This window comes from Paramisgurnus dabryanus, chromosome 18 (assembly GCF_030506205.2).
Source record: "Paramisgurnus dabryanus chromosome 18, PD_genome_1.1, whole genome shotgun sequence".
Taxonomy (NCBI): Eukaryota; Metazoa; Chordata; class Actinopteri; order Cypriniformes; family Cobitidae; genus Paramisgurnus; species Paramisgurnus dabryanus.
Window position 1 is genome coordinate 2,503,016 of NC_133354.1, and position 25,498 is coordinate 2,528,513.

General features: G+C 37.7%; 2 protein-coding genes across 2 annotated transcripts; both read left to right on the forward strand.

Moving 5' to 3' along the window:
- The first annotated feature begins 9,442 nt into the window (after positions 1 to 9,442).
- On the forward strand, positions 9,443 to 10,564 carry LOC135721816 (proteinase-activated receptor 1-like). Its single transcript, XM_065244266.2, has one exon. The coding sequence runs from the start codon at positions 9,443 to 9,445 to the stop codon at positions 10,496 to 10,498; it is 1,056 nt and encodes a 351-aa protein (XP_065100338.1). The 3' UTR covers positions 10,499 to 10,564.
- A 10,396-nt stretch (positions 10,565 to 20,960) lies between these two features.
- Positions 20,961 to 23,525, forward strand: LOC135721814 (proteinase-activated receptor 1-like). Its single transcript, XM_065244265.2, has 2 exons — positions 20,961 to 21,589; positions 22,146 to 23,525. The coding sequence occupies exons 1-2, from the start codon at positions 21,529 to 21,531 to the stop codon at positions 23,201 to 23,203; spliced, it is 1,119 nt and encodes a 372-aa protein (XP_065100337.1). The 5' UTR covers positions 20,961 to 21,528; the 3' UTR covers positions 23,204 to 23,525.
- Positions 23,526 to 25,498: the final 1,973 nt, after the last annotated feature.

Consider the following 25,498-nt stretch of genomic DNA (forward strand, 5'->3'; position numbering starts at 1 on the left):
TTAATAATATAATAACCATGTTTTAACAGTATCAGACTATTCATTAATGTTATTGTGTGTATTCATGTATTTGGTTTTAGATATCAGTCCAGTTGTTATCCTAAAGTCTATGAAGTCCATGTTCAACATTTCTCCTACGTATCTGGGTGGGCTCTGGTGAAAATTCTGTATCGTTCCTAACTATCCTAAAAATATGCATTACATCCATTTTTAAAAGATTTAAAATATATATACAGTGGGTAAAATAAGTATTTGACACAATCAGCCTTTTTATCAGTAAGGGGAATTCTAAGTGGGCTATTGATTCAATTCAATTCAATTCAATTCAATTTTATTTATATAGCGCTTTTCACAATTGTTAATTGTTGCAAAGCAGCTTTACATGAGTAGATGTAGAGGAGAACATTGAAAATCAATACATAGTATAAGAAGTAGAATATAGCGGCTAAGGATAAAAAACCGTGTAAGCGAGCATATTAATAATGTAACGTGTACAGTAAAGTGCTAAGTTAAGCCAAAGTTGGCTGACTCTCCCTGGGACTAAAAAACCCCCTAGGAGAAAACCCAATGGGAAAAAATCCTAGAAGGACAAAAAACCCTAGGGAGAGATTAATATTTATATTTATAATATATAGACACGGTAGGGATAGGAAGCGGGTAAGCGGATTAAACTGGTTCAGCCGGTGGCCGTTGGTCGCGCATCGGTTGGGCGTCACGTTGAAGGACAGCCAGTTGATTAGTGGTGCGATGACCTTCACAGCAACAGGAACTGGGTCTGTTTGTCTCATTGTCCTCAGAGTCGAGGACGAGACAGGGAGACAAAAACAGAATTCTATTAGCGTAGGGGCCGTTCGCATGTAATGCAAGTGTCATACATTATAGTGGTTTAATTCAGCTCGGTTCCAGACAGGCTAACTATTGCGGCAAGAGTAAATTACCCGTATGAGGTATGTGAGTGCTTTGTTCTAGACAAAATAACTACTGCGGGAAAAGTACATTTACTGGACATTCTATGTGAATGCTTTGTTAAAGAAGAATGTCTTAAGTTTAGATTTAAATTGATCGACTGTGTCTGATACTCGAACATTATTTGGTAAATCATTCCAGAGCTTAGGGGCTAAGTAGGAAAAGGATCTACCACCTTTAGACACTTTTGATATTCTAGGGATAATTAAGTAACCCGAATTTTGTGATCGCAGTTTACGTGGTGGATTGTATTCTGATAGTAGTTCTTTTATATACGAGGGCGCTAGGCCATTTAAGGCTTTGTAGGTGATTAGTAATATTTTAAATTGTATGCGATATTTAACTGGTAGCCAGTGTAAAGATGCCAGAATTGGACTAATGTGGTCATACTTTTTAGATCGAGTAAGCACTCTTGCGGCGGCGTTTTGAACCAGCTGTAGCTTGTTTACCTGATTTGCATGGCATCCCCCGAGTAACGAGTTACAATAGTCTAATCTAGAGGTCATAAAAGCATGGATAAGCTTTTCTGCATCTGATGCAGACAGCATATGGCGTATTTTTGAGATATTTCTAAGATGGAAAAATGCTGTGCGGCAGACGTTGGAGATATGACTATCGAAAGATAGATTGCTGTCAAACATTACGCCTAAATTCTTAACCGTGGAAGATGGCACCACCGTGCAGCCATCTATGGGCAACTTGTAATCTGACATATTATGTTTGGAGCGATTTGGTTCAATAATAAGTATCTCTGTCTTATTGGAGTTTAGCATAAGAAAGTTATGTGCCATCCAGTCCCTAATATCACTAATGCAGTCTGTTAGCTTAGCAAACTGGTGGGTTTCGCTAGGATGTGACGAGATGTAAAGCTGGGTATCATCCGCATAGCAGTGAAAACTTATGTTATGTTTCCTGATAATGTCTCCTAGAGGTAACATATATAACGAGAATAGGATAGGGCCTAGAACTGATCCCTGAGGTACGCCGTATGTAACGGGGGAGTGATGTGACTCTTCCTCATTTACATAAACAAAGTGATATCGATTGGTTAGATACGATCTAAACCAGGCTAACGCCTGACCACTGATGCCAACATAGTTTTCTAGTCTATTGAGTAGGATTCTGTGATCTATTGTGTCAAAGGCTGCACTAAGGTCTAGTAATATAAGGATTGAGATTTCACCACGATCGGATGTTAATAGGAGGTCATTTGTAACTCTAAGCAGCGCTGTCTCTGTGCTATGGTGGGGCCTGAATCCTGATTGGAACTTTTCATATGTATTATTATTCGCTATGAATGTGCGTAGCTGGCTTGCCACTATTTTTTCTAATATTTTAGAAAGAAAAGGTAGATTTGAGATTGGTCTAAAGTTATTAAGATCTCCCTGGTCAAGGTTTGGTTTTTTAATGAGCGGTCTAATAACTGCTAGTTTGAAAGCTGTTGGAACGTATCCTAATTCTAGCGATGAGTTAAAGATATTTAGTACCGAGTCGGACACTACATGAAATACCTCTTTTAGTAATTTTGTGGGAATGGGGTCTAATATACAGGACGATGATTTAGATGACGTTACTAATTTAGAGAGCTCTTCTATTGTAGTAGGTTTAAATGACTCAAGATGTTCGTATGATAATCTAGTGGTAAATGTACTATTGGGTTGAGTGGTGGCTGCTTGCGTAGTTTCTATGTTTTCCCTAATAGAAATAATTTTGTTAGTAAAGAAGTTCATGAAGTCGTTACTATTGTGTTGGAATTTACTATTGGTTTCTGTTTGTTCTTTGTTTCTAGTCAGTTTCGCAACTGTGCTAAAGAGGAAACGAGGGTTGTTATGATTTTCTTTAATAAGCGTACTGAGATAGGTAGATCTGGCGGTTTTAATAGCCTGTCTGTAGTGTTGAACACTCTCTTTCCATGCTGAACGCCATACTTCTAACTTTGTGTTTCGGTAGTTTCTTTCCATTTTTCTAGCTACTTTTTTAAGGGCTGCAGTATGATGGTCATACCATGGAGCTGGCATTTTTCCTTTGATTCTCTTTTTTCATATGGGAGCAACGGCATCCATCGTGCTAGAGCAAACGTTGTTCAGGTTTTCTATTATAATATCCAGATCTTCACGGTTATCTGCTACATGTTTCATTTGAGACAGGTCTGGAAGAGTGCTAATAAAGCTATCTTTAGTGGTGGAAATTATTGTTCTGGCTAATCTGTAGCATGTTGTAGACTGAGCGGTCCTATCTAGAAGTATTGTGTATGACACAAGGCAATGGTCTGAAACGGCATCGCTCTGGGGTGATATTTCGATGTCATTAATATTGAGTCCGAGTGACAGAATTAAGTCTAATGTGTGCTTACGAGTATGCGTGGGTCCAGACACGTTTTGTTTAATACCGAGAGAATTTAGAACATCCATAAACGCACGTCCTAATGCATCTTTTGAGTTATCCACATGGATGTTAAAATCACCAACGATAAGAGCTTTGTCTACAGTGACTGTAAGCTCAGATAGGAAGTCTGCTATTTCTTTAAGAAAATCTGTGTGGTGGCCCGGAGGCCTATATATGGTAGCTAAAATGAACGAAAGCTGTTTGTTGTTACGATCAGTTATTTCCATGTTTAACAGTATTATTTCAAACGAATTAAATTTTAGTTCTGATTTATGGTTTACTTTGAACATTTTGTTGTATATTGTAGCTACACCACCCCCTCTCCCTTTTAGGCGAGGAACGTGTTTATAATAATAGTCTTGTGGGGTGGATTCGTTTAAACTGATGTAATCGTCTGCTTTAAGCCAGGTCTCTGTTAAACAGAGTGCATCTAAGTTTTGGTCAGTAATTATTTCATTGATAATAGGTTCTTTATTGGTAAGCGATCTAATGTTAAGAAGGCCGAATTTTAACATTTGAGTTTCATCTTTTAGTGTATTGTGTTCTAATTTTATGTTAATAAGATTTGTACGAGATGAGGTAGACGGTGCTCTGTGTTTATTTGTTCGAGGAACAGACACAGTCGAGATGTGTTGGTACTCTGGTAAAAAAGGCTCTATGTGCTGGGCTATATGTGATCTTGACATGTCAAGGCAGCTAACAGACTGATGGGTAGGCCGATCTGTCTGTTTCCTGACCTGGGCCCTGGATAGTCAGACAATATCAAAAGTAAGACTATTGGTCAGATTTCTAGAGAGTATAGCACTACCTTCCGGAGACGGATGGAGGCCATCTCTCTTTAGCAGGTCAGGTCTTCCCCGGAAATGCTTCCAATTGTCTATAAACCCTACGTTATGCTGAGGGCACCACTTTGACATCCAGCCATGAAGAGACACTAATCTACTGTAAGTTTCATCTCCCCGGTAGGCGGGGAGGGGACCAGAGCAAATTACATTGTCTGACATTGTTTTTGCAATTTCACACACCTCTTTAATAGTATCTTTGGTGATCTCCGACTGGCGGAGTCTGGTGTCATTCGTGCCGGCGTGAATAACAATCTTAGAAAACTTACGTTTAGCATTAGCCAGCACTTTTAATTTGGATCTAATGTCAGACGCTCTGGCTCCCGGTATACAATCGACTATGGTGGCTGGTGCCTCAATGTCAACGTTCCTGAGTATAGAATCTCCAATAACCAGGGCACTTTTAACAGACGTCTCAGCCGGTGTATTGCTGAGTGGAGAAAATCTGTTTGATATTAAAACAGGAGCGTGATTTGGGTGCCGAATGTGACTATGCCGCCTGACAGTCACCCAGTTAGTCAGCCGCCTTGACTCTGAAGTCGGAACCGAGCCATGTGTATTACGCTTAACACTAGGCGCACCCGAAACAGTGTTTGTAACAATAACATTAGCGGTCTTACTGTCCTCAACTAGCGTTCGGATGCGCGCTTCTAGTTCAGCAACCTTCTCCGTCAGCCTTACTACTTCAATACACTTAGCACATGTAAACCCCTCTATGCTGACGGAAGAAGCTAAACTGTACATGTGGCAAGTAGTGCAGGTTACAATGACAAGCGGAGTCTTACCGTGTTCATGCTGGGCGATGGCGTCTCCGTTCGCCTGAACGCGGTCCGTGAAGCTGCATCGAGACGGGTGCTGGCTCACAGTACGCCTCGGCCGCCTACGAGTGTCTGTGGTCAGGGTGATGTGAGGTATGCTGACTCTGCGAAGGCCGGGCAGCACCTCCTTCACAGCTTCCCGATCTGGTGTGGACAGATCAGAAAAGCATACCTCGGATGAATCCGCCATTAGATCGCCAAAGAAGGCAGGTTTAAGTAAACAGACGGTAAGAAATGCTAGAGGGCTATATGCTAAAACTGGGTGTTACAAGTGATAAAATCGTTTCGCTTAGTAATACAATTCAGTAATCGTCAAGGTAAAGTATTATTGACACAAAATGTCCACCAGATGTAGCCATCAAGCCGAATACTGAAATCATACGATCAGACATTAGAACATTTAAGTATACAAGTTGAGTCATAATAAATAAAGTGAAATGACACAGGGAATAAGTATTGAACACAGTTTATTTAATAATTTGTAGAAAAGCCTGTGTTGGTGATTACAGCTTCTAGACACCTCTTGTATGGAGAGATCAGTCGTCTGTATTGCTCAGGAGTGATTCTGGCCCATTTTTCCACATAAATGGTCTTTAAATCTTGAAGGTTCCTTGGACCTCTTTTATGAACTTTGATCTTCAGTTCTCTCCATATATTTTCTATGGGATTTAGGTCAGGTAATTGACTGACCACTTCATTGTTTCCTTGGCCTTGTGTTTGGGATCATTGTCTTGCTGAAATGTCCAGTTCTTTTCATTTTTAGCTTTCTGGTAATAATAATAATAATAATAATAAACTTTATTTTATAAAGCGCCTTTATAAGCAGCTTCTCAAAGCGCTGTACACAAGCTACACAACACAAACACAAATAATACAATAGCATCAACAATCAAAGGCTAATTTAAAAAAATAAGTCTTAAGTCTACCTTTAAAAATATCATAGCTCTGGACTTCCCTAAGATCACGAGGCAGAGAATTCCAAAGAACAGGAGCATATGAAGAAAAGGCCCTGTCACCCATAGATCGCAAGTGTGTACGGGGAATAACCAACAAGTTGGATTGCGAAGCTCGAAGTGTCCGTGTTGGGGTATAGGGAATTAATAATTCAGATATGTAGTCAGGAGCCAAACCATGCAATGCTTTATATGTCAGCATCATAATTTTAAAATCTACTCTGAATCGGACTGGGAGCCAGTGTAAGGACTCCAGGACCGGAGTAATGTGATTGCAAACCCTGGACCCAGTCAATATCCTGGCGGCCGAGTTTTGCACATATTGCAATCTATTGAGTGAGGATTTTGAGATTCCAGCTAGAAGGGCGTTACAATAATCCATCCGAGAGACGACAAAAGAATTCATTAGCTTTTCAGCTACTGAAAAATTTAGCATAGGACGTAATCTTGCTATATTTCTGAGGTGAAAGAAGGACGACTTTACTGTACTCTGAACAAAAGAATCAAATGATAGCCCAGTATCAAAAATAACTCCAAGATTCCTCACCTTAGCCTGAATAGCCAAAACAGAGCCATCAAGAGACAAGGGTAAGGAACCGACTTTAGAAATCTGATGACGCGAGCCAATTAGCATAACTTCAGTTTTACCACTATTCAGACACAGAAAATTTTTACTCATCCATTCCTTTATCTCAGAAACACAGCCAGAAAGAAAATCAACATCAAGATGTTCACCAGATTTTGAGTGTATATAAATCTGCGTGTCGTCAGCATAAAAGTGATAATGGAGGCCACGCGATCGCAATAATTGACCTAGTGGTGTCAGATAGATATTAAAAAGCAGAGGTCCCAAGACTGAGCCCTGAGGAACACCAGTGAGAACAGGGCTAACCTCAGACCTGAAACCGCCCATGGAAACAAACATGGTAGATGGCAGCAGATTTTTATCGAGAATGTCCCGGTACATTTCTCCATTCATCCTGCCTTCCATAATATGAAGTCTGCCAGTACCCCTTGCTGAAAAGCAGCCCCAAACCATGATGCTTCCACGCCCAAACTTAACTGTTGTTATGGTGTTTTTGGGGTGGTGGGCAGTGCCATTTCTTCTCCAAACATGGTGTGTAGGGTAACTGCAAAAAAGTTCAATTTTGCTTTCATCTAACCATACTATAGTCTCCCAATAATCCACAGGCTTCTCCAAATGCTCTTTCGCAAACTTTACCCGAGCCTCACATTTTGTTCATCAATGGAGTCTTGCGTGGTGAGCGTGCATGGATGCCATGCCTGTTCAGTGCATTGCTTATAGTTTTCTTTGAAACAACAGTACCTGCTGATGCAAGGTCTTTCTGAAGTTCTGCCCAAGTGGTTCTTGGCTCTTGAAAAACTCTTCTGATTATTCTTTGGACTCTTACATGGAGCACCTGATCGTGGCCGGTTTATGGTGAAGTGATGCTCTTTCCATTCCTGGATAATGGCCCCAACAGTGCTCACAGGAACATTCAGCATTCTGGAAATGCACCTTTAATTATTCCCATCAAATTGCTTTTTAAAGATAAGATTACGAAGATCTTGAGAGAGTTCTATGCTTTTAGCTATCATGAAGTCTTTCCAGAAGCATTTATAGGCCATCAATTAGGACTAATGAAGCTGATATCAATTACTACTGATAGGGGGCAGAGTTTCTCTCTCAATACTGACAGATTTCACGTGATCTCCTAGCTTTCTATGCCATTTTGCACCTTGTTCTTTTTATGTGTTCAGTACTTATTCCCTGTGTCAGTTCACTTTATTTATTATGACTCAACTTGTATACCTAAATGTTCTGATTTCTTTGTATGAATTCAATGTTTGGCTTGATGTCTACATTTTGTGTCAATGGCCCACTTAAAAATCCCCTTACTGATAAAAATGCTGATGTGTCAAATACTTATTTTCCCAGCTGTATGTTTCAGGAGCTTATTTTGTTATTGACCCAAGTGTATGTGCATATGCATATAGCAACATGCATACTTTTGTATGTTTATTAGTTCGTTGAGCGTTTACTGATATTGAGTATTCATTCATATGTTTGGATTTAGATCGATTTCCTATAAGTATTGCTGTTCCTCTAAGTGTTGCTGTGATGACTGATAGTGGTAAGAAGAACGAAGATGTCCATTCATCTAGATTGGGTAAAACTCCTGAGGCACCACATTAATGGGTTACAAAGAAATACATTATTGATTGTTGTGTGTGTATATGGTTATGTATTTGATAGAAAATTTCCATCACTTGCATTGGGCAACTCCTGAGGGAGGGGTTCAGTAATGCCATAATGTTATAACAACTGTATACTGTAAGTTTACAGTTTGAGAGTTAAGCAGATCAGCAATCTGATTTCCATTATTAACTTGTAGATTGTGGGATAATTCACAGCTGAAGCAAACATATAAAATGCAATTAAATTCTGTCATGTAATATAACCATGTTTTAACAGTATAAGACTATTCATATTCTTAAATTAAGATGCTTTTTCTTGATGAGCAAAACGACCCAAGAAATTAAGTCTAGTTTTTAGACCAAAAATATCAAATTTAAGTGATTTTGCATACAAGCAAGAAGAAGAAATCTGCCAATGGTGTAAGCAAATTTTTCTTGAATTTCTCTTCAATTTAGTGTTTAAGAAAAATGTTCAAGATTTTTTGCTTAACCCATTGGCAGATTTTTTTGCTTGTTTTATGCACAAAATCACTTAAATTTAATATTTTTGGTCTAAAAACTAGATTAATTTTCTTGGGTCGTTTTGCTCATCATGAAAAAGCATCTTTATTTAAGAAATGTTGATATTTTTACTGAAAACAAGACAAAAATACTAAGAATTTTTTTCTTGAAAATAATTTTTTATTATTCATTTGTCACCATACAAATGTCTCACAAATTGTTATTCCAGATATTAAAAATAACTCTTATTTGTCTTACTTTTTATATAAATTACTGAGAATTGCTCTTAATGCCATTTTTTGAAGAAATTTTGGAATAAACTTACAGATTTTCATGAACATAGAAAAATGATGCTGCAGGGTCCTAAAATATCTAAAAACTCTTAAATCAAGATGTATTTTCTCGATGAGCAAAATGACCCAAGAAAATAAGTCTAGTTTTTAGACAAAAAAATATAAAATTTAGATGAATTTGTGCTTAAAACAAGCAAAAATATCTGCCAATGGGGTTTGAAAAAAATCTAAAAATAAGTTTACGCTATATTTACTTTATAATGAAATATTTGTATTTATGTACAAATTTAAATGTATATATTTTTATCAGCAGATGCTTTATGCAAAGCAGCTTACAATATGGGAAATACAGGTTGCGATTATGATTACTCTAAGTAGGCAGTAACATAAATGCTGAAATATTAAGTTCAAGGATCATTCAGAGGAGTATAATAGTATTATTGTACTTTTGTTTATTTACAGCTGAAGAGCATCTCAGAAAGAAAATGAACAACCCCTCATCTAAAAGAAAACAAAAAAACAAAAACACTACACATCCGTGTAATAGCACTGATCTGGGTGCAGATAAATCAATCAAAACTACACAGAAGGTGATCACATACTCAATCTCAGAGAAAGCTGTGCATTTCCTCAAAGGCCTGCTGGTCACACGTGTCATGCCCTCTTTCTACATCCTCCTCTTCCTCATTAGTTTGCCATTAAACGCATTGGCCCTGGTGACGTTCACCTGTAAGATTAAAGAAAAGAAACCGGCTGTGATCTACATGTCAAACCTGGCGTGTGTGGATCTGCTCTTCACCCTGCTGCTTCCTCTGAAGATCCACTATCATCTGAACGGATCTGATTGGGTGTTTGGTGAGGTGGCGTGTCGTGTGCTAAGCGCTGCTTTCTACTGCTACATGTACTGCTCCATACTGCTGATGATGTGCATGAGTGTGGACAGACTGCTGGCTGTGGTTTTCCCCGTCGCCTCTCTGACCTGGCGGACAACGAGGAATTCTGCTTACGTTTGTGCGCTGGTCTGGTTTCTGGCCATCGCTGGCACGGTCCCACTTCTCTCTATAACGCAAACGTTCGACATTAAGCATGTGGGCATGACCTGCCACGATGCATTGCGTCACGAAGACCCAGCAGATCAGACGTACATGAACCTGTTCTCCATTCTGTCCTGTCTTTACTTCTTCCTGCCGCTGGTCATCACTTTGGCGTGTTACTCTACTATTATATATGCACTTAGAGTCAAATCTGGTCGTTTAGCATCATCAACCTCAGATAAACGAATTAGAGCCGTGATTATGACTATTGCCACAATGATAGAGTTTGTGGTTTGCTTTGCAGCAAGTAATGCTATCCTGTTGTATCACTGTGTTGTTTTGATCACAGGAGGCATCAGCGGTGAGGGAAACGCATCATATATGGCTTACATGTTAGCTGTGTGTGCAGGGAGCTCAAGTGTTTTTCTGGATCCTCTGCTGTATTACTATGGGTCGTCTCAGTGCAGACAGCAGATCAGATCTGTGTTTTGGTGGAAAAAAAACTAAACGAGCGACAAAGTTATCAAACACTCCTGAGGTGTGCATTCAAAGAGAATCGTGTTAAGGTGTTAAAATTATTTCAAGTCATCTGAGATAAAAATGTCTATAATCTTTAATTTTAGAAAATGTCCTAGCACTTCTAAGCTTATAACAATTTAAAAATTGGGTCCACTTCCTTTGAGCCCAAGAAATGTGCTCCATCCTTTACAAAAGAAAATCATCCAGGGGGATACATATCCTCTTCAACCCTGAGGACCCTGTCCCGGGTCCAAAATTTCGTATTTTGACTTAATATAAAAGATTCTTTTAATCTTTAATGCTCCGTCATGGACCCCAGTAACACATATGAGATACTGTTTGAAAGCTTAGGTTCTCTACTTTCTGCAGATATGCATCACTTTGACATATCTTTTACTGTAAGAAAGTTATTTACACTTAATTTACACTATCACCCCCCCAATATTTTTTGATATCATATAATATTCACATATTTCATATTTTTCAAAAATGACAAACATGGGCAAGTCTTATATCAAATGAAAGCTCTTATTCTCAGGAATAAGGCTACAGCGTTATTTTTGTTCTAATATCAACACATATCCAACAATCATCGAATGAATAATAAGGTAAAAAATGGTCTTTTGTAAACATATGTGAAACTTGAGTGTGAACTGCCTCAGATAGCACATATAGCTACAAATGATACACCATCTTTTATTTTAGGTCCTACTCTAAAAAATGAGTCCATTCACAGCATTTTCTTTGGTTGTTTGCATAATTAATCCCTAAAAATTTATATTTTTATGAAAAATGTATTTTCGCACCCTTCAGTAAAATAAGAATATCTTTTGAATGAGACATGCTAAAGAGTTCATTCTTTTTTTGGGTGTTTACTGTCTGCTGCTGCTAACAACCAGAATCTGCAGTCTGCTAGAGCACCCAGAACCAGAGTTATACACTATCAAAGACAGTGTTTACAACATAAAAAATGAAATTTGGTGTTTCATCATATGAAAAACAACATAAATAACAATATTTGTTGGGTTTTCTTTAAAATGATATAAAGAAATTGCATTTATTCCACTGTATGTGGTTATGGTAGCACTTCAAATGTTTTTTGGCAGAAATTGTACACCATAAGCGTATTATTCCTCCCATCAGTTGGAGTAAAATAACTTTTGCATATATTATGATAGAGAAAAAATTCCTTTTTCCTCTGTAAGCTGACAATTGCTGGAATCAAACAAAACTGTCTGCAGGGACCTGAGATACCCAGGGCCAGAGTTATATACTTTCAAATAAAAACTTTAGAAAAAAAAAACATAAAAAGCGCCTATTTATTTTTGTGTTTATTAGAGGCCTGCAGGGGCGTCATGCACCAATTTTTTTTAAGGGGGCACAGTGTCAACAGCTCACAGAAATTTACACAGACATCAAACGAAATATTATAGAGCTTTCAGTCTTTTCCATGGCACTTACATTTCTAACAATCTGAAAACCCCTGCTTTCATGCAAAAACCTCCAAAATAAAAGTGATGACTACTTTCATATCATATACTATTCAATCGGAATAATGACACATTTGCATCATATTCACATCTGAAACGGCATGTTTTATTTAAGTCTTAATGGCTTGTTTAATTGTGTCATTAATGCATTTTGCACAACAACTACATTATCATATAAAATTAATGTAATTTTAAATCCATAAAGTATATAAACAACGAAAATGACATAAGCTATAGCCACGTGATTGATTTTAATGTTCAATAATGATTTTAAAAAATATGTTTAGATAAAATTATTAGAGGAACGGATTTTTGCATTAAATTTTACCTCATGTGAGCATGTGAGATTCCGCGCCCGCGTGAACTTTGGCGAACTTTGGCGTTGTGCCAAGAAGATGAATCTCTGCTAATATAACGTTGAGACGGTCACATTTAAAACCATACATTTTCTACACAGAGAAGGTTAACTGCACATTAGCGTACTGGGGTTTGGAAATGTTGTGAGCGTTTCTAACACGTTTTAATTCCTCAGATAGCCAAATGCAGCAGCAAGCCAGCAACTTCAGAGAGCTCGTGAGCGCGCCCAGACACTGATGACGTCTGCGACTGCGCTCTGACTGCAGCGCCAGCTGCCGCCAGAATAAAAGTAATGTAACATGATCAAAACACTATCAAAACGGCGAAAATCTCCGAAAAGTGACACGGATGCAGCACAGAATGTATAATATTGTGCATATTAACAGATTAAAAGTCAAATAACAGATTAATGGACGCTTATTTGATTTTGAGGTTGGATGAAAAATCCATTGGCTCAAAAAAACCAAGGGGGCAGGTGCCCCCTCAGTTTGAATGGGCATGACGCCTCTGGAGGCCTGACATCACATACAACCATGTTTAGCACTTTCAACAGTGTTTTATGTAATTTCAAAGGGTTTCCTGTAAAATGATACCAAACTTTTGTATGTAAACCTCTGCATGTGGGAATGGAAGCTTTTGAAATTGGGTAGGCCAAGTCCAGGCGAAAATCCCCAAAATAGCTTCAGGGTGGAAGAAGATATAGTCCTTCTTAGTGTAATCGATGCAATTCTGTAAGGGAAATATCAAAATAACTAGCTTCCTGTAAAGACGCCATCTTGGACTCCATTACATGAACGATAGTTAGCGTAGTTGACACATCTTTCGTAGTGACGTACGACGAATGCAGAGGGCGGAGGCACAGAGCAGGTAGCAACACAACAATGCCATGTGTCACAGGAAAAAACAAGGATTTAAAAAAATGGTGAACGATTTTGATGTAAGAGGATATTCAGTTATCCCCAGGGCCTGATGGAATCTGATGACTTATTTTCTGTTAAATTTTTGCGAAAAACCTGCGAACTATCCCTTGAAGGGCTGATTAACTCTTTCCCACCATTGACACGTTATCTTGTCAATTAACTCTTTCCCGCCATTCAGGAGTTATCTCGTCAATTAAGAGAAAACATTTGCATAAAAAGTGTTCCTGATGAGGTTTTATGTGAATTTGTAACACCGCAATTATCCACAGGATGGCGCACATACCCAATTTATAAAAAACTGAAGCAAAACAAAATATTTACAAATTTTATGTTTTGATAATCATTTTGAATCTGATCTCTAACAAAATTCCTTCTCGTTAATTTTCAAAAAATGGCTGTCGATGAATGAGTTAAGAGAAAACATTCGCATGAAAAAAACGTGTTGCTGGTGAGTTTTATGGTTATCTGTAATACCGTGAGTATCCACTAGATGGCCCACTTAACCAATTAAAATAAACTGAAGCAAAAAATTGTTTATTAATTTTCACTCCGTGTATGTTTTGATAATCATTTTAAATTTGAACTCTAACAAAACAATTTCACAAAGATGCAATTATTTTAGCAGTAAGCAGAGTTTATAACCAGAAAAAATATATATATAGATAGGATCTATACCTGTTTTATTTGTTTGTTTGTTTGTTTGTTTGTTTGTTTGTTTGTTTGTTTGTTTAAAAGCAGAGGGTCTGTTCTTTCATTTGATTTATTTTTATGTTTATATATTTTTTGAAGAAATTTTTCCTTGAAGGCATTCTGTGAAACTTTTGTGAAAATCATTTTTTATAATTGGAAGTTTTTAATTTGAGTATATGCTACATATAATCTTTATTGTATATTTATTAAATTGTGTGTGTGTGTACCCTGTAAAACAAGGTATATAAAATATAAAGCATGTTCATTTATTATGCTGAAGTTCAGAAAATTCAAATTGTGTAAACCAAATAATATTTCAAGTTGTATGCATTAAAATTAAATACATATGATATATATTACAAAATGTAATTGCCTACTATAAGCAACTATTAAAGAATAATGTTAAAGACATCATCCTTTTATGTTGTTATTTTATTAAATACAGTTGGTCATATTTCACATTAAGATTTAGTGTCATCACAGTCTTAAAGTGTCCATGCACAATCCTTACAATACTTATTACCGCCATCGGTGTATGAATGAGTAAGTGAGTGAATGGGTGAGTGAGTGAGGCAATATGTAAAGCACTTTGAATGGTCTATGAAAGCGCTAAATGCAGTCCATTTAACTATTTTTTAATCACATGATATAGGCCTGACTCACAATGACCAACTAGTGGATGTGGTCCAGTATGTCCAGAATGTATGCATACTACACCAATACACACTACTGTAAACATAACATACTGTTTAAATGCTCAAAACCTAATTAAAGGAATCCACATTGAAAATTAGCCCATATCTTGAACCATCCTATAGGTATATGACTTTGATATTTCAGCTGAGCACAGTCAGAGTTATATTAAAAAAATGTCTTTGTGACTAGAATATATTTCGTGACAAAACATGCATACAATCACAAGGCGCATGAGAACCAATGATTGTCTTCTTACGCATCAATGTAAAGCCGGCATTTTTAATTGAGAATTGAGATTTAAATACAAAAATTTTTTCTCTCACAAACCTATTGTTTTGTGCCACAAGATAACCATTTGTAACAGGCATGATCTGCAGTGACAGTTGTAGAAATGAAAATACAAAGCCATGAAATGAGTAGTGTTCTTGCTTTCCGTGAAGCTCTTAAGATAATTTGCTTTGGATAAAAGCATCTGTTTCATGACCACATAGGCCCATTTCACACTTTCTTGTGAAATCTGTGGTTTGTGTAATAGCAGCCAAATGAGTTCAGTGGTGTCTAAAAGGTTGAGTGACGTCACATAAATGCGGTCATATTAACACATTAGACTGAATACTGACAAAAACATTCACTCTGTGTGTCTGAAGTTTCATGATTTGAAGATGTTTTTGTTAAATACTTCCTCTAGGTTACTCATGGGGTTGAAAACCTTGAAAATCTGGCCCTAATGATAGTTGTGCATATGTCACACCCAGGGGCTGGCTGCTATTTGGCTAAAGCCACGCCCCTTCTCAACTTCCACCTCGAGGAGGTCCCCAAAGCCAACCCAATGACCAGACAACAACGAGGACAGGTAAGTATAAAACAATCTTTATTTGTTTAAAATTAAATGTACTGGGAATGGGGAAGGGACAATTAAAACTAAACTCTTGCTCTGCCTTCCAGGCAGGAGGTGGCAGGAAGGAAAAAGGGGCAACGGGGTTCCAGGGGGGGGCTGGAGACCAAGGGGGAGACGTAGGAAACAGGCTCCTGCCTGTCCCCGCTATCCGTGGCGCCCTCCTTTTCTTTCCTGGAGGCAAAGGTAAAACAATAGGAGTTGTTGAATTCGACTTGCTATCTGCGTACCTGGGTTTCACTCCACGGGAGCTTCACCGCTCTGACTCGTACAATTCTTTGTCGTTTGTTCACTCTCCTTTCTCCTTTTTCCACAGGCTGTGGCCGAGACACAAAGACACAGTTACTCTGATTTGGATAGCTCTCACCTCTCGGCAAGTACAGGCTTCCACAGTTCGTTTTCTTGGTGCTCACTCTCGTTCTCTTTCTCCACAGGCCGCAGCTGGGACACAAAGACAGTTACTCTGACTTGGATGGCTCTCTCACCTCTTCGCTGTTTACAGCTCTCGGTAAGTACAGGTCTCCCACAGTTCGTTTTCTTGGTGCTCGCTCTCTTTCTCCGTCTCGGTAAATCAATGGCTTGTGAGGGGGAGTCTATAATTTTTCGAGGTGGCGGACTTACGACAGTTGGCATCCACGATGTGTCAGATGGGCAGTAGTTCCTATATGGCGCCGGGGACAAACCCTCTCGGTGAGCTCGTTGGTCTGCAGAGGGGCGAAACGTCACACCGTCTCACCGGGTCGAGCGCTGCCCTCTCCTCGCTACCCGTTGGGCGATCGAACACTGGACAGGGGCGCCCTTAGTCCCTAATAGTCCGTAGTTGTACTCACACACTGCCAACTCTTCGGTTCTTCACTGCCACTCTCCAAAGTCCGCCAATGTTCAAACGGGAAACCGTTTCCAGGGGCCCACACCGTCACTTTACACCTGAAGCACACTCACAGCGTATATTAGACAGATCTCTCTTGGACAGTTAGCCTCTTCGTCTTCCCTCGACGAAACGGGTGATACGGGGGTATGACTGACAAGACACACACAGCAATTGCACAGCAATCCACCGCAATACACAGCACCACTTCAACGTGAAAAGTTTCTCAAACACAAAGACTCACCCACCACACTCAGGTGTACACAAAAGACGCCCGTCTTCCTCCACTTCGCTTTGGTCGAATTAGGCGATGGTAATACGGCCTAGTTGTTTGCTTCGCTGCTGTGGCTGCTTCAATGAGGTCCCTTCGGCTCGCCCACCACGCTATTTCAGGGGTAGGGCCGCCCTCCCTCTACTGGAGGTATTCAGTAAAATCACGGGTCAATCTCCAATGCGTTTCAATAAAAGGATTTAGTACTCACAGCTTTCCGCTTTTATTCACGTTGTAAACAACAATACGTTTCCTCTCCCTTTTATTCCTCTCGATGTATAACGTAATCCGATCGTGCTTCAACCTGTAAGGTTCACTATATCCTCAGCACATCCGCTTCAGTCTACGAAAGAGAGAGAGTATCCACAGCCACAATGGTGTACCGGACAAGCACAACTCAGCACTTCAACACACACTAAGCACACAAGCTCTTCGGGGTGCTCCTTTAAAAGATCCACAGCTTGCCTTTCTTTCGCCTCCTGTGGCTCTGTCTTCTTTCCGCTCGCTTCCAGCGATCCCCGGATCAACAGAGCCTTAGGGCTCTTCAAAAGGTGCGTGTCTTCAATCTGCCCTTGGCAAAGGAGCTTTCCCCGTGTCAGTCCTCCTTTCTTTTTGTTCCTGCAGAGCTATTTAAGTGCTTCATCCTCCCACAACCTCCAATCACACTTTACTTGACTAATTCGTTGCACCTGTAGCGAATTTGGCTTCGTTTGTCTCCATGGAGAACCAGGAAGTAAACCGGTGTTTTTAAAAATTCTGTCCGGGCGGAACCTCTCCTCTCCATTTTTGGTTCTGCCCTAAGTGACCCTGTGACACATACATGCACTGGAGAGAGCGGTAAGTACATTTTATGATTTTTAAGAGCTGTCAAAATCGTTTTCTGATATTTAGTTTATTTAAACATGTGATCCTGCCTGAAAACCTAAAGTCACTTTTAGTGATTTACTGATAATTACATAAAATAATGTAAAAAAAACATTCTGTAAAAATATGACCTTGATATTTTTTATATTGACTAAGGTCATGACAAAGATTGAAATCAATGACTGAAATCAAACTTCAATTCTCATAATCTTATCATTGGCTTATGAGATATTGTTTTGGATATCACAGTCACATATTTATGTATCAAAAATTGCTACTGCTTAGTGTGATCACAAAGACATATGGTCATATATAAAATCAAAAATCAGGATTTCCATTGTGGTGAAATATAAACAAATTCAGATTCATGAGCAGGGACTGTTTGTTTGTTTGTTTGTTTGTTTGTTTGTTTGTTTGTTTGTTTGTTTGTTTGTTTGTTTGTTTGTTTGTTTGTTTGTTTGTTTGTTTTGATGGACTTAACAAAGCCTCAGATGTGTTTTGTTTGTCTTATATGTTTAGTACGGAAAGCATTTACTGATATTGTTGTGTTTTTGTATGTTTTGTATGTTTGGGTTACAGGTAGTGGTTATCAAATACATGTTTATCAGGATTTGCCATTTAAACCCCTGGGTAAAAACCTTTATATTTTTTACATTTTAAAACAACAATAATAAACAGTGCATTTGTAAATATATATATATATATATATATATATATATATATATATATATATATATATATATATATATATATATATATATATATATATATATATATATATATATATATATATATATATATATATTATATTTACTTACACACAGTACAAGCCAAAAGTTTGGACACACTCACTCGTTTTTTATTTATACATTTTTCCATGTAACATAATAATAATAAACTCATCCAAACTATGGCATAACACAAATGCAACTTTGGAAATTATGTTGGTGACTAAAATCTGGGTTCTTATTGGCTGCTTTTTCTTCAATATTCAGTGTAAGTCATTTATTTCAAAAACAATATTTTAAAGTTTTCTAATAACAAAAATTAATCTGTTTGGCACGGGTATATTTTTGTCTACAAAAGTCATTTTAAGCATTTAACCATACACCTTCAGCTTGAATGATTTTTAAGATCATAGTTAACATTTTAGTCAAGTGTGTCCAAACTTTTGGCCTGTGTCAGAAAGTCAAAAGGTGCAACTGCTATGAATGCCCCTAAGAAACAAGAGAAACGAAGCTAAATTATTTTAATAAGCAAATAATGTAGCTGATAATGTTTTTATTCTATTTTTACATTTATAGTTCTTAAATGCTAGTTTTATAAGTATGTTTATATCAGTATGACACAAGGAACACTTTAAAACTGGCAAATAGATTATCATTGGTTGTACCACCTGACTTTTTTTGAATGGTGATATTAAAAATGTACTGAAATGTTGTTCAATAAACAAACAAAATCTTTTAAACACATTGTTTCTGGCTCAAAAATATGCATCACATCCATTTTTAAAAGATTTTTTAAAAATAAATTTTAAAGAGCTTGTTTTGTCATTGACCCAAGTGTAAGTGTTTATGCGTATTCGTACGTGTAGCAGCAGCACGCATGCGTTTGTATGTTTGATCGTGTCCTGAGAGCATTTACTAATGTTGAGTATTCATATGTTTGGATATAGGTCATTTTGATTTAAGTTTGGCTGTTGAAATAACACCTGTTACTGACAAGATTGAAGTTATCTCTTCACCTGCATTGGGTAAAACTCCTGAGAGAGAGCTAAGAAATTACTAAAGTTTCTGTAATAATGTTACCAACCATATAACGTTGCTTTTTACAATATAAGACTATTCACTAATGTTATTTTGTGTGTTCATATATTTGGTTTTAGATATCAGTCCAGATGATATCCCAGATTTTAAGGAGTCCATGCTCAATGTTTATCCTCCATATCAGGGTGGGCCAGTCTACTCTGATGAAAATGGTGTTGCATTCAAACAATTTAACCTAGGTGTGCCACACATTGGGGCCGGCACTAATGTTGGGTCACAAAAAAACATTATTGATTTTGTATTTTTCATGTTTTTCCAATTATTTGCTATTAATATTACATTATTGGGGTAATTTTGAGTAATTATGTGAAAATAGATTACCTGGGCAAAGCTGTTATAGGGTCCTAATACGTTACAGTAAATCAATAACCCTTTATGGCATGATATGTTTGGTTTTAAAACTTCATTTAAAGTCCTTCTTTAATAAATAGTTGCCTTATAGCCTTTTTTGGTAGTTTTTTCACTGAAAATTTTCTTTTTAGGAACTGGTATTAAATGGAGTGGTGGGCTTAGAGGCAGTTTTCCTGTCCTTTTACGCAAAGGTAACTGAACTCATGCAATAAGTTACATGCCTTTTTTCAATACAAAAACATCAATGCTTCCACTCTGAAGTCATGTCCCAATCTGTTCATATGAAATAATCCTCTCATTGAAATGAAAACGCTCAACACTGCACATCCGTATAACAGCACTGATCTGGGTGCAGAGAAATGCAACAAATCTACCCAGATCTTGAAGATATTCTCCATATCAAAGAAAGCTGCGAGCTTCCTCAAAGGCCTGCTGGTCACACGTGTCATGCCCTCTTTCTACATCCTCCTCTTCCTCATTAGTTTGCCTCTAAACGCATTGGCTCTGGTGACGTTCAGCTGTAAAATTAAAGAAAAGAAACCGGCTGTGATCTACATGTCAAACCTGGCGTGTGTGGATCTGCTCTTCACCCTGCTGCTTCCTCTGAAGATCCACTACCAACTGAATGGATCTGTTTGGGTGTTTGGTGAGGTGGCGTGTAGATTTAATGTCATGTCAGTCTCATTACTGTCCTAATGTGTAGATCCACAGTCCTTACCAGAGCTCAAACTCATGATTTAGGCCTACTATGCAATATACTGACTCACAATGACCTAGGGAGCAACTGGTGGATCTAGTACGTAATCCAAATTGTAGCCATGGCGACTCACTTTACCAGCTCAGCATCATCTAAATTCCTTTGAGAATGAGAGGCATAATGGCAATCTCTTAAACCTTGCCCATCAGGCCGCAAGGCATGCTTATTTCCTGAACGTTGTCTGGAGGCTCGAACATGGTGAACACTTTCCTCTTCATTCTAAAAACAAACAGTGCTAAATAGCACTAAAAGCGGTTCTTGGCACGTAATCATAGAGGAACCATTTTTTGTCCCATATAGCACGGATGAAATACCTGTGTAAAACCATATTGTGAGATGTAGAACCATATGTGGTGCTATAGTGGTGCTATAAAGCCCCTGTATGGTTCTTCATAGGTGCTTCACCGGTGCTATATGTCACTGAAAATGGTTCCTCTATGATTATGCGCCAAGAACCACTTTTAGTGCTTTTTAGCACCGTTTGTTTTTAGAGTTTTGGACCTGCGGGGACAATAGGGTGCATGTACAGTGAAGACTTTGGTTGTCCGAGGTCTCCAGTACAAAGGCATGGCGATGGATACAGTACACATTTAATTAAATTGTTATGGGTTTTGACCAACGAAGAGGTCATATTCTCAAAAAAATAAAGAATTGTGTCACTTTCATCTTTTATTTAATCTAGTATGCCAGTGATAGCGTGATTTATGGTGACAAATCAAAATACAAATCCCAGAAATGTTCAAATGTTTTTTTAAGCCCATTACATAACTTAATTTGGATAAAAGCCTCTGTTTAGACTAACATAAAAATGCATTTTTCACACTTTCTTGTGGTCCTGTATCTGTGGTTTTTATAATAGCAGTTAAATGGGTTCAATGAGGCTAAACGTTGAGTAACGTCACATTAACACTGTTATATTAACCCAGATCAGACTGAATACTGACTAAAACATTCACTCTGTGTCTGTCTGTCTGAAGACTCTGAAGTTTATGATTTGAAGTTGTTTTTATTAAATACTTTCTCAAGGTCACTCATGGGGTTGAAAACGATCTTGATTTTAATGATGGTTGTGCATACATGCACTGGAGAGAGCGGTGAGTACATTTTATGATTTTAAGAGGTGTGAATTTAATTGCTCATGCATGTGTTTTAATATTTAGATTATTATTTAATATCTTTGTATTGCTGTTATATGTGTCATCCCCACAATGCAGTTTTGCAGTTGAATAAATGTATATGTTGTTTATTTTGTCCACTGTTTGTATATCTGTTATGGATATACAGTACTGTGGGTGTGACTGAGCCTCCATTGATGATGTTTGTTCAGTAATGTTTTTCAGTATTATATTTAGTTTAGCATTCACTGACCAGGCAAAAATAAAATCTTCTTTAATTCTTGATAAGGCTGAAACGTCTGATTTTAACTGTAATGTACCATTTTTTATAAAACTGTTAGTTCCATTGATTCTGGTTGGACAATAGCTGTGCTTTATTCACGATAAAACGCGGCTATGACCGCTTCACCCAACGATGAACGTCATCCTTAAAACACTATAAAAGTAATCAAAATGACTTGAGCATTCAGTATAAGTCTGAAGCTATTTGATTGCTTTGTGTTGTAAAATCTATTTTGTTGTTGTTTGTTGACAGTGAACGGCACTGCACATCTGTATAACATCACTGATCTGAGTGCAGTAAAATACAACGAGACTGAATCACCCGCGGGGGAGATAACAATCTCAGACGATGCTGTGCAATTCCTCAAAGGCCTGCTACTCACACGTGCCATGCCCTCTTTCTACATCTTCCTCTTAGTTAGTTTGCCCCTAAATGCATTGGCCCTGGTGACGTTCACCTGTAAGATTAAAGAAAAGAAACCGGCTGTGATCTACATGTCAAACCTGGCGTGTGTGGATCTGCTCTTCACCCTGCTGCTTCCTCTGAAGATCCACTACCAACTGAACGGATCTGATTGGGTGTTTGGTGAGGTGGCGTGTCGCGTGGTAACCGTTGCTTTCCAATGCTACATGTACTGCTCCATACTGCTGATGATGTGCATAAGTGTGGACAGACTGCTGGCTGTCGTTTTCCCCATGGCCTCTCTGACCTGGCGGACAACGCGGGGTTCTGCTTACGTTTGTGTGTTGGTCTGGTTGCTGGCAATTGCTGGCACGGTCCCCCTTCTCTCCATTAGACAGACATATAAGATTAAGAAAGTGGGCATCACCTGCCATGATGTTACTCCCAATAAAGAACCTGCACAGCAGCAGAATGCACACCTGTTCTCCGTTCTATCCTCTCTTTACTTCTTCCTGCCGCTGGTCATCACTTTGGCGTGTTACTCTGCTATTATACATGCACTCAGTGCCAAATCTGATCAAATTGCAACTTTATCAGTAATCTCAGAGAAACGAAGGAGAGCCGTGATTATGACAATCGCTGTGCTGATAGAGTTTGTGGTTTGCTTTGCACCAACCAATGCAATCCTGTTGTACCACTGTATTCTTCTGGCCACAGGACACGGCAGCGGGGAGGGAAACGCATCATATATGGCTTACCTGTTGACTCTGTGTGTGGGGAGCTCAAGTGTTTTTCTGGATCCTCTGCTGTATTACTATGGGTCGTCTCAGTGCAGACAGCAGATCAGATCTGTGTTTTGGTGGAAGAAAACAAAAGGCGTACCCACGTTTTCAGTCACTTACACATAATCTCATCTCTAATCCCATGGTTGAAAGTTTGGAGTGCTTCTGAAGTGCTGAAGAATCAGAAACGACAACCTGTCATTGTTGTAAAGATACAATATATTGCATGTCTATACATACTGCTATACTATACTAGTTAAAAATAAAAACTATTTATAATTTAAAAGGATAGTTCACCCAAAAATTAAAATTCTGTTATCCGGTAGTGGTACTCACCCTGATGTTGTTCAAAACCTGTATGTTTTTTTATTCTTTTCAACACAGATGCTCAGAGAGTAGAAGTGTTTCGTTTATAGCAAATATTACACCTCCACTTATGCAATAAAGAAACGAAAATGTTATGAAATCTGCCGTATATTGATTTTATTGCATCTTAGCATGCCACTCAAGAGCCCATGGTCAGGAAATTGTATAATGTTTAAGGAAACACACTCAACCCAAACCAACAGCTGAGTATAAGCTGCAATTACTGTTGATTATTTCCTTATGATATCCAAGTAATATTACATTCATTTCAATCATAATAGGGTCTTGCTCGTGTGATATCATTAGCTTGGAACAAATAATTTCCATTTTTGTCAAAAGAGGCTGCAAACACAAATTAAATTAAATTAAATTAAATTAAATTAAATTAAATTAAATTAAATTAAATTAAATTAAATTAAATTAAATTAAATTAAATTAAATTAAATTAAATTAATAGATAATGTAGTAGTGTGAATGATAATTAAGGGTACTACAGCTGATAATAGTAAACCATAAAGTATACAGTAATTTTTTTGGGCAATTAATGTCAGCCATATTAAAATGTCGCATTTAGGCTACTATTCATTTGATCCAGTAATAAAATTTAAACCTGCACAAAACTAGTGTTACATTGTTAGTATTTTGGTTTGTCTTGGCAGCATTTATCCACTGTATTAAAAATCTAAATGTGGGCTTTGTTGACATTACAATAACAGCCAATTCATCTCATTAGAGACTTAATGGACAGTGATGTCAACATTTTATGCCACATAAGAGATCGAGCACTCAGAAAATCACTATTATAAACTCCCAAAAAACTGGTGAAGCTAATGATATCCGAGTAATATTACACTCATTTTCCGCCATAATGGGCTCTTGCTCGTGTGATATCATTAGCTTGGAACTGATAATTAGATTTTTTTAAAGAGGCATACTGCAAACACAATAAAATAAAATAAAATAAAATAAAATAAAATAAAATAAAATAAAATAAAATAAAATAAAATAAAATAAAACAACATTAAATTAAAAGAAATTATATTATAAACAAAAATGTGGCATTCACTATAGTAAACTCTACTAAAATTAAAAGATACTGTAGTAGTGTGAATAATAATTAATTTTGCTACAGCTGATAATAGTAAACCCTAAAGTATACAGTATTTTTATCTGGGTAATTAATGTCAGACAAATTAAAATGTCTACTATTCATATGATCCAGTAATAAAATATAAACCTGCACAAAACTAGTTTAATACTGTTAGTATTTTGGTTTATCTTGGCAGCATTTATCCACAAGGTGGCGATGTTTACCTTTACGTCTAACCACTGTAAAAAGACTTTTGGCAGACACAACTGCTGTACTTTAATTCGGTCTAATGGCCAAAAATTAACACTTACTACTACTACTCACAAAAACTTGATTGATTCATCTTGACCAATATTAAACTATGCATTTTCACCTAGTATACGTACTTATGTCTGTATTATAGTAGCCTAAATAAATTGTAAGAAAATGACAAGATACTACAGTGTTTTTTAATTTACAAAGTAAATATTTAAAGTAGAATATACAGAGGTCCGGGCGTCACGTGACCTAGACCGAATTGCTCGGGGGCACCGAACTGCTCATGACCCCGGAAGCGAATAGGCTTGTTGTTTGACTTCATGCGGCGCCTTCGAGAATCGACTGCCGGATGACGTCAAAGTACCGCGAGAGTACTTTGAAAGAAAGTATCTCGCGGAACTTTGACGTCATCTGGCTGTCGGTTCTTGCAGCATCGCATGAACCCGAAATGAATTGCGCCTGCAGGTCAGGAGTGTCATGGGAAATGAATTCACTGCGCACTTTAATTGAAACGATATAGATATGTATATACAGAACGTAATAGATGAAACATAACAGATCCCTATAATGCATGTTAACGTTATTTAAACTCTTTCATGTCATTTCAGGGTTAATATTAAACATAAAACCCGTATGTTGGAATAGAAAAGGTACAGTCTGGTTTAAAATTTTTGTTCAACTAGCGCTTTATGATTGCCTGCCAAAAG